The sequence below is a fragment of the Trichomycterus rosablanca genome, chromosome 24, assembly GCF_030014385.1.
Source record: "Trichomycterus rosablanca isolate fTriRos1 chromosome 24, fTriRos1.hap1, whole genome shotgun sequence".
Classification (NCBI taxonomy): Eukaryota; Metazoa; Chordata; class Actinopteri; order Siluriformes; family Trichomycteridae; genus Trichomycterus; species Trichomycterus rosablanca.
Window position 1 is genome coordinate 3,862,069 of NC_086011.1, and position 13,903 is coordinate 3,875,971.

General features: G+C 41.9%; 1 protein-coding gene across 2 annotated transcripts in view; it reads right to left on the reverse strand.

Annotated features, from left to right (window-relative positions):
- ip6k1 (inositol hexakisphosphate kinase 1) overlaps positions 1-13,903 on the reverse strand; it is a 28,407-nt gene that overhangs the window by 10,991 nt on the left and 3,513 nt on the right. For both annotated transcript variants that reach the window (XM_062986722.1, XM_062986723.1), the window contains exon 2: positions 1,588-2,032. In XM_062986722.1, coding sequence (XP_062842792.1) covers positions 1,588-1,837 — 250 coding nt within the window. In that variant the 5' untranslated portion in view covers positions 1,838-2,032. The remainder of the gene's footprint in view (positions 1-1,587; positions 2,033-13,903) is intronic.

Below are 13,903 nucleotides of genomic sequence, written 5' to 3' on the forward strand. Positions count from 1 at the left end.
GTTGCTAAAGCACAGATGGCATCAGTCTTTAAAAAATCAAAACAAGGAAGCAAGTTTGAAATTTAGATTTATAAATGGAGGTGTCCTTGATACCATCCACTATTAAACATCCTTTTCGGGAGGAAGTACTTCATACCTGGCAGGCTCTACAGGCTAGCAACACGTAGGCCGTTGAGTGAAAGCTTGTGGTGGAGCCACAGTGGAAACAGTAGGTGTGTCTGGCCGATGCAGGAAGCAGAGGGGGTGGGGGAATGACACGGGAAGACTTTATGATGTTTATTTATCAGGTGCGATAAACTTTAACAAGCACTTCTGCACATGCGACAAATATAGCCTGGCGTCCCAGCATCTGTTGTGCCATGTAGCTGCTGTTGTAAGAGTATTAGAATGACCTGAAGACGTGACAGCACTGATTACTATGCAGCAGCTTGCCATTTGATAGGAATCAGGAAAAAACAAACAGATGCACTACTTAGCAAGCAAGATCACGCCTTACAAACTGTAAACTGAGGCAACAGTTGAACCTAGGTCACCAGGACCCTGGGGCTTTACGCCAGCAACACCACCTGCTTCAACACTCTCACAAAGCCCGTCAGGATGAAAAAAACTTTACTACTACTACTACTACTATTACTACTAATGCTATTATTATTATTATGCAATCAAGCTGATTTCAACATCTGGCGACAATATTAATAGTGTTTCTGCAGAACATTCTGTCTTCTGTTTGGATCTTCAGGCTTCCTTGGCTTGTTCATTGTTTTTTCTCATATTATTCATCCCCTTGTTGCTGGCCGTCCTCTTCTTCTTTTACCTTCAACTCTTTCACACATAAATTGGTTCTTTTCATAATGTGTCCAAAATAAAGAGGGCTTTTGGTAAACTCCATCAAGGTTTTGTCTGTCTTTTTTCTGGTTACTTTATGTTAAGACTTAAGTTAGTAGGCATCCAAGTGATTACGTTAACAGATGTGTGAAAGCGAGGAGTTTGGTGTGGACGAACTTTCGCTGGCTGCAAAGAACCCTGAGCTCAACTCCACTGAACACCCTTAGGATGAACTGGAACATCAACTACATGTCAAACCTTCTCAGAGCCTGACCTCACAAATGTTCTTTTAACAGAACATTTTGGAAAGGGATGTTTAACAAGCTCCAATTAAATGTCCACATATTTTTGACCATGTAGGGTATGCAAACTGAATCAAAACATTAGGACCACCCAACTAGTATGCTGTCAAAACAGCTCCGACCCACCGAGACATGGACTAAACATGACACAAAGCAGATGAAGAAATCTGGTGGTATCTGGTACTAGGACATTACCAGCAGGTCTGGATGCTTCTGGTTGTTGTAAGGTGGATAGTCCTAGATGTGCCATGGGGGTGATCCTAATGCTTTGTCTCATTAGTGGATTTTAATACAAAAATTAATATTATAAATTATAATCAAACGATTTTTCTATCCCAAAAATAACTGTGATTATTGAATTGTGTAATAATTGGAACAGGCCCATGTGCAGTCAATGAATAACTAATAACTGTATGTCAGCAGATCTGCTTATCACATGACCACTACCAAAAACCGTTACCTTTGTATTCGGGCGTGAACTCTTTCATCTCGGGCGGCAGTGACTCGTAGAAGCGTTGCTCGCGGCTGATGAGCGGCTTGCAGACGGTGTGGTCATCGTAGCGCATCATGCTGGTGTGGCCGCCCACCTGGTGGACGAAGGGCTCGAGCGGCACCCCTCCACAGCGCCTGCCCTGGCCATGCCCCTGACCCTGGCCTGTGTCCGGCGTGTTGTGGTGCTTTCCCGTCTCCATGGTGTGCGGGACGCACATGGCGCTGGGTGACCACGTGGCGCTGGGGGCATGGGCTCGGGCGCGCAAGCCGGGCGAGCGCGGGGTGCACGGAGGTGGCGGCTGGGAGCGCACGCTGCCGCCAGGAGGGGGAGGAGCCAGCCCGACGGCCACGCCCGCCAGTCAATCGATCCCGGCGCGGAAAGCGCTAGGACGCCGTGCCCCTAGAGTCGTCTCCTGGAGGAAGAAAAAGAGGCAGCGTGTGAGTTTATATAAAAGGAAATGGAAAACGGTTTGTAACCGAAGGTTTAGCTTCGGTTTTGTAAAACATCACCGTGTAACCACAACAGATTGTAAACACACATGGAAACAGATTGCTTAGGATACAGCAAACAAGTCGCAGCCCACAGAACAAACACAATAAGACGGCCTACGTGAGCCTAGCACTCGGCTGGTACACACATGCCAACAAGCGGCACTAGCACACAGCATTTAGCAGGCCACTCAGAATCCACTAATCTCTGTGCCAGGAGTCCAGAGCCACTATTACACTGGACTGTTTATCCTCAAAAGCACAAAACAGCCATCGCTTCCTGACATCTGGCACCAAAACCTCCCATCACCATTCTGAATCCAATCATGGCAGCCTCCCAATTGGACAGAAAATGTTTTTCTTCCTTGTCGAGTGATCTATGATTGAAAGTTTCATCAACAGTTATAAAAAGAACTGGAGACATGACCACTTAACCAAAAAAAAAGCTTATGGCACAGACTCCGCTTGATGGCATGGGCGATGAGAGAAAATGATACAGTATGTTGAGATGCTGTAGTTATCTGGAGATCCTGTCAGTACTGCTACTGCAAGGACCGCTGCTGCACTTGCTTCGTTAAATTAAAACTTCTTCGTAAAATACGTCATGTTTTACACACTTTGGTTACATTCATGACAGGACAGGCAGTTAAGTCTTTAATGTCAACACAGTCAAGGACAATTTTGTATCTCCAATTCACCTCGCTTGCACGTCTCTGTACTGTGAAAGGAAACCGGAGCTCCCGAAGGAAACCCAAACAGACACTGGGAGAACATGCAAACTCCACACAGAAAGGACCCGGACTGCACAAACTTGGATTTTTACATTCCCCATTTCTATTGACAGATATTACACACCACCAAAACCCAATACTGTCCAATTACAATGTCATACCCTCTGCAAGACAAAGCCAAGCTCATAAAGCACACCACAATCTAATTGGCACAGCGCTGGAATTCGATTGTACCCAACAGCTGAAACAAGAGAAAGGTGACTTACAGTCTAATCAGAATCCCTGCACAGTTAAAACACTGCTACCAAACAACAGTCAGTTTACATTCAGATTAAATCAGACAAAGTATTTTACAAACAGAACAAACATCAGTAATTACACCACACAGAGTCAAAAAACTACTAGAAACAAAATCATTACCAGCATGACGTCCTGTAGAAGTACTATTTACATCCAGACAGTTCAATCTTGTTAAACAGTGCACTTTTTTCAGTGAGAAACCCTCAGACTGCAGAATCAAACCCATCAGCGCATGCTCTGTGATTTTAACCCACTTAAGACCTGTGGAAAAGCCACTCAGGCACATAAGCGCAGCACTAAAGCAAATGTTGCATTGCAAATTTTTCAACCATGATGTTTAAGCCAGCATTATTTTTGAAATGGGGGTGAAGGGCTGCTGTTTCAGATCTCTGGCAAGCTACCCCATACACTTACTCGGGTAAAAACAACAAAACGGTTTTAAACTGTTTTAACTAAAGAGCTACCCAAGCGGGACAGTGATAGCTAAACGGTTAAGGTTCTGAACAACATCAGAAAGTTGCTGGTTCAAGCCCCACCTCTGCCAAGTTGCCCTTTTGGGCCCTGAGCCTTAACCCTTAGTTACTTGAATTGTATTATTAGGATAAAAGTTTCTGATAATGGGGCGGCACGGTGGCACGATCCCCAGGCGGTCCTTTATGTGTGGAGTTTGCATGTTCTCCCTGTGTGGGTTTCCTCCGGGAGCTCCGGTTTCCTCCCACAGTCCACAAACATGCAGTCAGGTTAATTGGAGACACTGAATTGCCCTATAGGTGAATGTGTGTGTGCGTCTGTCTGCCCTGAGATGGACTGGCGTCCCGTCCAGGGTGTTACTGTGTGCCTTGCGCCCATTGAAATGCTGAAATAGGCTCCAGCACCCACCCACCCCACAACCCTAATTGGATAAGCGGTTAAGAAAGTGAGTGAGTGTCTGATAATGACATAAATGTATAAGTGAAATTTTGCATTTGCAGGACAGTGCTAGCTCGGCAGATAGAGTACAAGTCTAACAATCAATTGTTGGGATTGTCAATTCAAGTCCTACTTCTGCTAGGTTGCTGCTGTTGGGTCCTTAAATCTCTGTTGTTTGAATTGTATTTATTCTCAATTGTAAGTCTTTGGGATAAAAGCGTCTGCTAAATAACTATAAATGTAAATGTAGTGCGCCATCATGTAAATAAAACATGCTATTATTATTCCCACATGAATTCTGGACAAAAAGGTGCATCTAAAAATCTGCATTTAAATGTTATTTACAGCATTACAATATAACAAGCTGCTACAAAGGAATCAATGTTAATTAAAAGCGGGCGCAGTGGAAACCCAAATGTCTGATAAACTGAAAGGCATCAATTAAAATCACAATGAGCAGGACTAAAGCACAGTAACCGGTGAAACAATGTGCGGAAATTCGCCCAGTCATGCTCTATTGTCCATGTCCCTAATCTGTTATCTTATTAATTAGGTGCTAATTAAAAACAATTAAATATGCATTAATGTTTATGCACCAATGGAAATGTAGAACAAAGCACAGTGATGCCTGGGGCAAGTGAAAAGGAACAAGTGACCCCCATCCATTTCCCAATCCATACAGACTCACACACACACACACCCACACAACCGATTGAGCTATCAGCCAGGGATAAAGAGCGTGCAATGCACAACACAAGGCTATTGGCTGGCCTCCTGTCACACCCCTAATCCAGGATGATGTTGATGATGAAGTTGGACCTGTCAGTACACTCGTGGCTTCCTTACATAAGCCAGATCCATCCCATTGGCATCAACACAGGCAAAAAAAAGGTGTGTGATCGAAATCTCCTGGTTTGAAATGTTCGCTACTGAGGCTGAAGTAAATAAGAAGCTCATATAAATTCTTAAAAACGGAGCAGAGCAACTCAGCCAGATGGGATTTCAAATAGCGTAGCAAGACAGATGCCCTCGGGTATACTCTACACACTTGACCTAAATACACCCCACTCAGTAATCTAAGAGGAAAAAAAAAACATTGCCTGTATGGAGGAATGGGCTTCCATAAACGTTTAGTATCAACAGCTGAAGACTATTAACACAAGTCATTTAGGAGTGAACACTCAGCCATGTTTGAAAACAAGTGTGTAAAAAACTTTTGGGTTTCTAATCATCTTGGGTCTATTAATACTTTCTTTTGAACTGGCTTCCGATGCCTTCGGCTAGTCAGATGATTACCTAGGAGACAGAAATAGTTCCTACCTCTGCAGTAACTAAGCAGCCGATTGTAATGATGTGGCCAGATGAACATGTTTGAGGCTTACACAACCTTTCATTCATTGATTAATTCATTTATTCATTTTCATCTTTACTACCTATTTATCGTGGTCAGTGTCACTGGGCCCAATGCAGCAACAAACCAATCCAATCAAACAGAGCCACCAAAACAGCCATCCTCCTTCCATCAGACATACCTAAGCATGACTTTATGTAGATGCGCGACCGGCTGATAGCACCGCTGAGGATTTGAACCCTTCGTTTCTGCGTTAGTAGGCTAGTGTAATTTACCCCTGCTAAGACAACCAAGTGCTTAGTTTTTTAAACCTTTTAAAATAATAACAATACTATCAACACTACAGATAATAATAATGTGAGATTCTACACTCACTCGAAAAGTTACCGGCTACCTGCTTGAATAATAACTTTGCAAACTAAGGGGTTGCTCTTAATCAGCTTTATTAAGGTTTCCGTAGCGTTTCTGAAGCACTTTTGAAGGAGCAAACACTCACATTGCAGAAAAAAATGAGAAGCCTGCAGCCGTTTGACCTTTCAGTGGAAAGGCAGACACTTTGAGTCATGCTGAGCGCTTGGGTTTCAAGTGACGTGTCGTGTCGGTGAACTTGGACTCGCTGGACACTAGTGATGGATTAGTGCATGAGGAGATTTCCTCATCGCCGGCCAACTTCACATTCGTCATCTCTTCCATCAGTAATGTCTTCATCACAGGCTGAGGCAGTGAATAGTATGCACGGCTGCTGTAAGCGGAGTCTCTAGGTGTTCTATGTGAAAGTTAGACGCCTTCATAGACTTGATCTGAGTGAAGGATGAAAGCTGTTTAATTGATGATACGTGTCTAATACAAGGTCAGGAAGCTGTTTTCCATTTGGTCGAGAGGAACTCTTTTTAAGGACTCATGGCTGGACTGCAGATGAGGAAAACATGCTTGAGGAACAGCCAGAGTAGAGCTTGTGTGTAAAATGAGGGAATGTACTGTTACCATTTTGGTCATGCAGCACCCACTCGTGTATGACTCACTGCCTTTGCATCACACTCCACCGAGGAAACAGAACTGGCACAGGAACGGGAGTCGTGGGAGGGATAAATGTATAGCTGTCGTCATCATCACTGAACCCTGAATATCTTTCAAATTAATAACACAGGCTGTATAGCAAACGTGATCATTCCATTGTCCTGTACTAGAAAGCTACTATATGCAGGGCGGCTTTTATGAACTGAAATGGAACGTCAGATCACTGAATTACATTTACTGAATTGAATCGATTCACTTCAACTGTGCAAAGGTTTATTTTATTTATTTATTTATTTATTAGGATTTTAACGTCATGTTTTACACACTTTGGTTACATTCATGACAGAAACGGTAGTTATTCGTTACACAAGATTCATCAGTTCACTAGTTTAATATCAAACACAGTCATGGACAATTTTGTATCTCCAGTTCACCTCACTTGCACGTCTTTGTGAGGAAATCGGAGCTCCCGGAGGAAACCCACGCAGACACGGGGAGAACATGCAAACTTCACACAGAAAGGACCCGGACCGCCCCACCTGGGGATCGAACCCAGGACCTTCTTGCTGTGAGGTGACAGTGCTACCCACCGAGCCACCGTGCCAAATATATGCAAAATAATAATTAAAAAGCAACTTAATAAATAAATTGATGTGATTTAAATGTGTAATTATTTATGTTTATGATTCAAATAATTTGAATGAAAAGTATTCCGTTTAACCGAGAATCAACGCTTGTTTTCCTTAGATGGGATGCATCTTTGCAGAATTCAGCTAAAAATGTTGCCCATGTCGCCCTGCAATGGATTGACATTCTGTACAGGGTTTTCCTGCCTTGCACCCAGTGTTTCACACTAAAAATAGGTTTGCCATGACCCTGATAAAAAATTATTTAAATAGGAATAACTATTGTTACTATTTTAAATCTTATTCAATTACGTAGTTGTTAATATTTTACTGTGAGGTAAACAACTTGGCATATTTGATGATATACTTTACTACTACTATACTTTAATACTTTATTTGTCATATATACATATACAGGTGTACAGTACAATGAAATTCTTTCTTCGTGTATCCCAGCTTGTTTGGAAGCTGGGGACAGAGCGCAGGGTCAGCCATCGTACGGCGCCCCTGGAGCAGACAGGGTTAAGGACCCAACAGTGGCTGCATAGCAGAGCCGGGATTTGAACCCACTAGGCTACCACTGTCCCAATATTTCTCTATTAAACTACATTACACCAATCCTGCAACCCAACTGGCATTAACTGTTTAGCTTGCTGCTTCTCATACAGTATTTGCATCCTGGCCATTGAAACCCACAATTTATTCATTTGGACAGACCTATTTACATCCCACCTCAATCTCAACTCTTATTCAGCTCTGGATCATTCAACATATTAACTCTGACGGTGGGATCTGTTTTCTTCCAGGGGTTTATTCATGTTGTTCATGCATTTGAATATGAACACTGGAATGAAATAAAACCTGCTCTTGTCGTGCTGCATCTCATACATTTTAATATCATTTGGATTAAGGCAGATGGTTTCTGTTTTGCCCAACAAGCGTCTAAGTAAGTGTTTATTTAAATGTTTGGTCTGCCCTGGTGAAATTCTATGTTTCGTTAAATGTTTAAGTGGAAATAAGTAAACATATTTTCTACAGAGAACAAAGCTAACAACAGTATCTGCTCATTTATTGCATATTTATTTTGCTTAATTTAACATATTGCTGAACATGAAAAATAACTAAGCCAACATTTTTGCACATGCCACACATTTTGTTAATATTTTTCATTAGGAACTATTTAATGTAAATGTTTTATAATTTTCTTATACAATGTTCAGGCTGCATGTTTATTAACCTACTTGCTGATAACAGGAGTTTTTTAATGAGGTTCTACTGTATCAAGTGGCCCAGTTAAGTGAACAGGAATCTAGTAGATGGAATAAATATTTTGCATTGCTCTGAACAACACATGGAGCTCTCCGCCAAACTTCAGCCACACATGTTATTCCCACAGTTTGTAAACACAAGGGGTCTGGGGACTGATCAGTACTAAAATAGAAGCAGGGTCACATGAGCTTTCGGTTTGAGAATTCCAGCATGAAATCATTCAGTTTGACAGAATATGCTTTAAAAAACCACCTAGCATTAGATCATTAACACTAACTTCATTTATTAAGCGAACTCCACACAGACCCCAGGACCTTCTTGCTGTGAGGGACAGTACTACCCAACGAGCCACCGTTCCAGCATACTGACTGAAATCAACGTCCCAGATGAGAAACTTCAAGGCCCTAAAATAAAGGCGATTGAGATAAAGCAAGTAATGAGATTTGCGGTTGTGTAGGTTCTCACTAGGACAGGGTCTGAACAGTCGATTGCTCAGTTGTCTTGACCGGCTCTGTGCTATATTGCTAGTTCATTCACACTACAGTAAATGCCAAGTCTTTTGCCCATCCCAGATATGTAATTACAATCTTAATCTTGGTGGTGAAGTATTACAAAGGGCTGTATCGATCAGCATCAGCAGTGAAGAACTGGGTGAATTTGTGTCTGCTGGATGCCCGACCAGGTTGATAACACAGCTGCTTTTGCACTTTTGTCTAATATGTCTCCTGCTTTACAAACCCCACACTGTTGCTTAAATACATCAAGACAAGTGTGTTATTTCCTCACTTTACATTTACTTAGTACCTTGTACAGGCCAACATTACACTGTAGTGTCTTTTAGCCTTGTCCCCTTCACTTTTTTAGGTGTGAAAATGAACCTTTTATTTATTATACTGTTTTTATCTGCACTGTGTATATTGTGCTGTTTGAAATTGTGTTCTGTGTTGCAGCCTGGTCCTGGAAGAACATTGTTTTGTGTTAGTATGTACTTGTATATAGCTGAAATGACAATAAAGCCTCTTGAATCTTAAACGAAAATTTGAACTGGAGTTTTGAGTGTTTTCTTCTTCTTCCACTTCACATTTGAACTGCTATACATTTAAACATTTATATTACAATTTGCTCACTTCACATTAACAACTCGGGCGGCACGGTGGCTAAGTGGGTAGCACTGTCGCCTCACAGCAAGAAGGTCCTGGGTTCGATCCACAGGTGGGGCAGTCCGGGTCCTTTCTGTGTGAAGTTTGCATGTTCTCCCCGTGTCCATGTGGGTTTCCTCCGGGTGCTCTGGTTTCCTCCCACAGTCCAAAGACATGCAAGTGAGGTGAATTGGAGACACTATCCACAGTCCATGACTGTGTTGATATAACCTTGTGAACTGATGAATCTTGTGTAATGAGTAACTACCGTTCCTGTCATTAAAGTAACCAAAGTATAAAACATGACATTACAATCCTAATAAACAAACAAACATTAACAACTCTCAGCTCATGATTAGTACATCCTAAATCAATGCTGCACATCAGGAACAGTAACTGTGTCAGTACCCAGGCGGCGCATGTCTTTCTGCAATCCAAACATTTGCATTGAACAAATATCTGTCGGCCCCATGTCACACCCTGTAAACCATGTGTTTACCAGGCATCCACAGAATGTCCCAGAGAAAAGGGCCCCGCTGAACAACACTGGCATCTAGAAAGGAGCCCGTTACTCCTATGGAGCAGCTATGCCTTTGAATATGTACTGAAACATGTACTGGTGGATTAGCATGTGGGTTTATGACCCTGATTAGTATTGGATTAGATTGGCTTACTTGACACTCTGACCTGTTTAATTTAGTGGCTCTAATACTGAGTGACATAAAAAATATTATCCTGCACAGTGGACGTGAACTTCAAGATCTTTCAGCCAGCATAATGTGTACATAGTGAGATGACCTGGTTAATGTCAGTATCTGATCAATATCAGTATTGGAGATTATTCTAATTAGTGCTGATACATATTTTTTTACATTTTGTCTTTTATTTGGGTTGCCTTGATTCAGGGTTTAAATCTCAATGGAGCTACTGGCTGGTCGGTATGTTAAAGCTTCTCCAGACAACATCAGTCAAGTTACTGTAAGACATTAAGCAGAGTTTCTACCTTTAAACTGGGACGTGAACTCTGTATAATTTGTGTAAAACATAAATAAAAATTTTAAAAATGACAAACAAACAGATCAACATGTGCGTTTAACGTGAAGTAATACAGCAATACATTCACATTTTTGGCATTTAGCAGACGCCTTTATATAAAGCAACTAACAGTACAGTATACAGTCTGAGCAATTGAGGTTAAAGGCCTTGCTCAAGGGCCCCAACAGCAGCAACCTGACAGTGGTGGGGCTTGAACCAGCGACCTTCTAATTACCAGTCTAGTACCGTATGTTTTAACCACCACTTAATCCTGACGAATGCAGTAAAACACCACAAACATTTACATTTTACATTTTCAGCATTTAGCAGACGCTTTTATCCAAAGTGACTTACAGTACTGTGACAGTTTATTGTCCGAGCAATTGAGGGTTAAGGGCCTTGCTCAAGGGCCCAACAGTGGCAACTGGCAGTGCTGGGGCTTGAACCAGCGACCCTTTGATTACTAGTCCAGTACCTTAACCGCTAGGCTACAACTGCCATCAAACAAAACGCCAATCCATCCCCACTCAGACACAGCCAACCAGACCGGCCGTTAGCACTGCTGTGGATGTAAACCCTGGATCCCAGCAGCAGTGGACTAACGTTTTTTACTGCTGTGCCACCCGGGCATGAAACATTTTCACCAGGATTGAAAATTATTCTAGTTTGCCTGTGGTTTATTTATTTCAGTGATTCTGAACCTTTTCAATTGACCCAAATATGAAGAACAGCTCCTGTGAGCAGTCGTAATATCACATTATTTACAGTCCTGTACTTGACTGCTTTTCCAATTCCCACTTCAGTTGTTCCAGCGTGCTCTAATGTGGCTAGTACACAGCAAACAAGATTTGCGGAGATTTAGCACTTACATCACATAGGTCAATGACAGTACACACCTTGGACGTCAGATTAGTGCCTATTTCTATCACCCCAAGGTAAAAGGCTGCAATAGAAGTTCTTCAGCACATTCCACACCAAATTTTAACTTCTAGGAAATAGTGTTCCTGGAGTGTGGGGCACCGCATTCCACAGACGTACAACTATTCCCTTTATTCCCCTTCATTTTCCAGGAAAACTGTCAGGCAGATTCCTGACAAAGAGCTGAGCATGCAAAACTAAAGTCAGTTAAAAAGTATCTGTATGACTTTTAGGTAAAGGGTGAATTATGTAAAGAAACTGCAAGCAGTCTTGGAGTGAAATGAAAGTAAAAAGCTAAAACACAGAGCTGAAAATAGATCTCCATCAGCGTTTGCATCGTAGGTAAAGCATGTAAATGAACAGAACCTTGGGACAGTGACCACAACTGCAGGAAAATCATGTTACTCCTTGTTCTATTTGCCGAATGGAGCAAAAAACAAATAAATAAATACAAAATAAAATAATGCAGGCATGTCTCTGCACAATTTCAGACATTTCCAACAAGCCATGATGATACCATTTATACAAATGTCCTTTTATTAATGAAGCAAACTAAAGCTAAAATCAATAAGTATTTAAAACCTTGTTTTAACATTACAAAACATGTTTATTGGTGCAAAACACAAGTGCAACCAATCTTATCAGACAGAAACAGGACTACTGAGCTCTTTCTCGTGGAAAAGTGTCAGTCTGGTAAAGCTGAGTTTGCTCAAGGGCCCAGCAGTAGCACCTGGCATTGGTGGGGCTTGAACCCATGACCTTCCAATTACTGATTCAGCAGCCTAACCACTGAGCTACCACTGCCCCCTGGCAAAGAGGGGGGCAACACAACATCTAATTTAATTAGGGGTATACAAAAAGTTTGCATACAACTGTACAATAAAAGTACAAACCTGAGTGAATAAACTACACGTCCATCGTAGTTATTTTTTTACAGGACAGGATTAAATTAGCTCTTAAAATGCAAGTTAATTTGACTGGTCTGTCATGAGGCAGTGAAAGGCAAACAATTAGAAAGCAATTAGACCAAAATTATTTTAAGTAATCAGAATGAATAAAGACAGAAACACAAATGAACAGTGCTGAATTCCCTCAGCTTGTTCCTGCACTTACGCTGTGCGTGTTTAAATCCAGCTGCTAGATTCCCCAAACACTGCCCGCTCTTTCTCCAGTGAGGATGGAGCGATACACTGTATTACCAGGTCCTGTGAGGTTTCCAGACACTGGCCACTTTCTTTAGGAATTCACAGCGTGTTGAGAGCGAGTGTGCGTGTCTGTGATGCCTTCCAGAAGGGGATCCGGTAACAAGAGGCTTCAAAGTGCTGCAGCGAAACTATCGCCAAAGAAAGCATCAAGTTCTAACCCTGGCTGTCTGAAAAGAAGCCCTGGCTTCTTTTGCTGCACCGAACACCAGGCAGTTCTGACAAAATAACAGAGGGCGTGGTTTAGACGAAAAAACAGGAGGAGGGGGGACCTGGGGCTAAGACTGAGGGCAACTGAATGAAACCATAAGAGACACAAACAGGACTGGATGAGTCCACTAAGCCTCTTTCCTGCAGTGACGGTTCTGTTTACAATCCAGGAGCCACTTTGGATCACGTCCTGACTGCCAGCCATGCAGCATTATAGAGCTAAAATTAGTGCTGATCAGAGGACAAAGTGCAAATGAAGGGTGCCATTAAAGCTTTCAAGGGGAACAACAATTAACTTTTCAGCTTTTCTAACCTGGTCTGGCTTAAATAGCATAATTAAGTGATGCAGAGTAATGAAATCAGGCCATTTTCATGCCCAGGATTCTGTATCAGTAGAGGATTATAGAACATTTGTACTAAGGGAATGTTAGTAGCTTGAATTTTATTTATGTATTAGGATTTTAACGTCATGTTTTACACACGGTATTTACTTGTTACACAAGATTCATCAGTCCACAAGTTTAATTGAAAACACAGCCATGGACAATTGTGCGTCTCCAATTCACCTCACTTGCACGTCTTTGGACTGTTGGAGGAAACCAGAGCTCCCAGAGAAAACCCACGCAGACACGGGAAGAACATGCAAACTCCACACGCCAAGGACCCGGACTAGTGGCTTGAATAATTCACCGGGGAAAAAAAACACCTACTTGAGGTGTGTAACAAGCAGGCAAAATCAGACAATTTAAGCAAATAAAGACACATTAAATTATTGTATACAACAAATAAAATAGCCAATTGAAACACTGAATTATTTGGGCCACTGCTGATTAAAAACAGGATGTAAAGATACATACAAACGTCACATGATTTCAGTAAACAAAGCCACTTTATGGTGGTTCATCACTAAGAGGTAAACAGCATGTGAGCCACCAAAATGAATCTGTCAGATTATATAAACATATGAATGCACCCTAGTGCAAAATAGTCAAACGCCATGACAGAAATCTTTGTAGCGTGTTACTGTCCAGCACTAAACCGTATATATATAATCTGTAGCCCAATGGCAATTATTAAAGCATAAACTT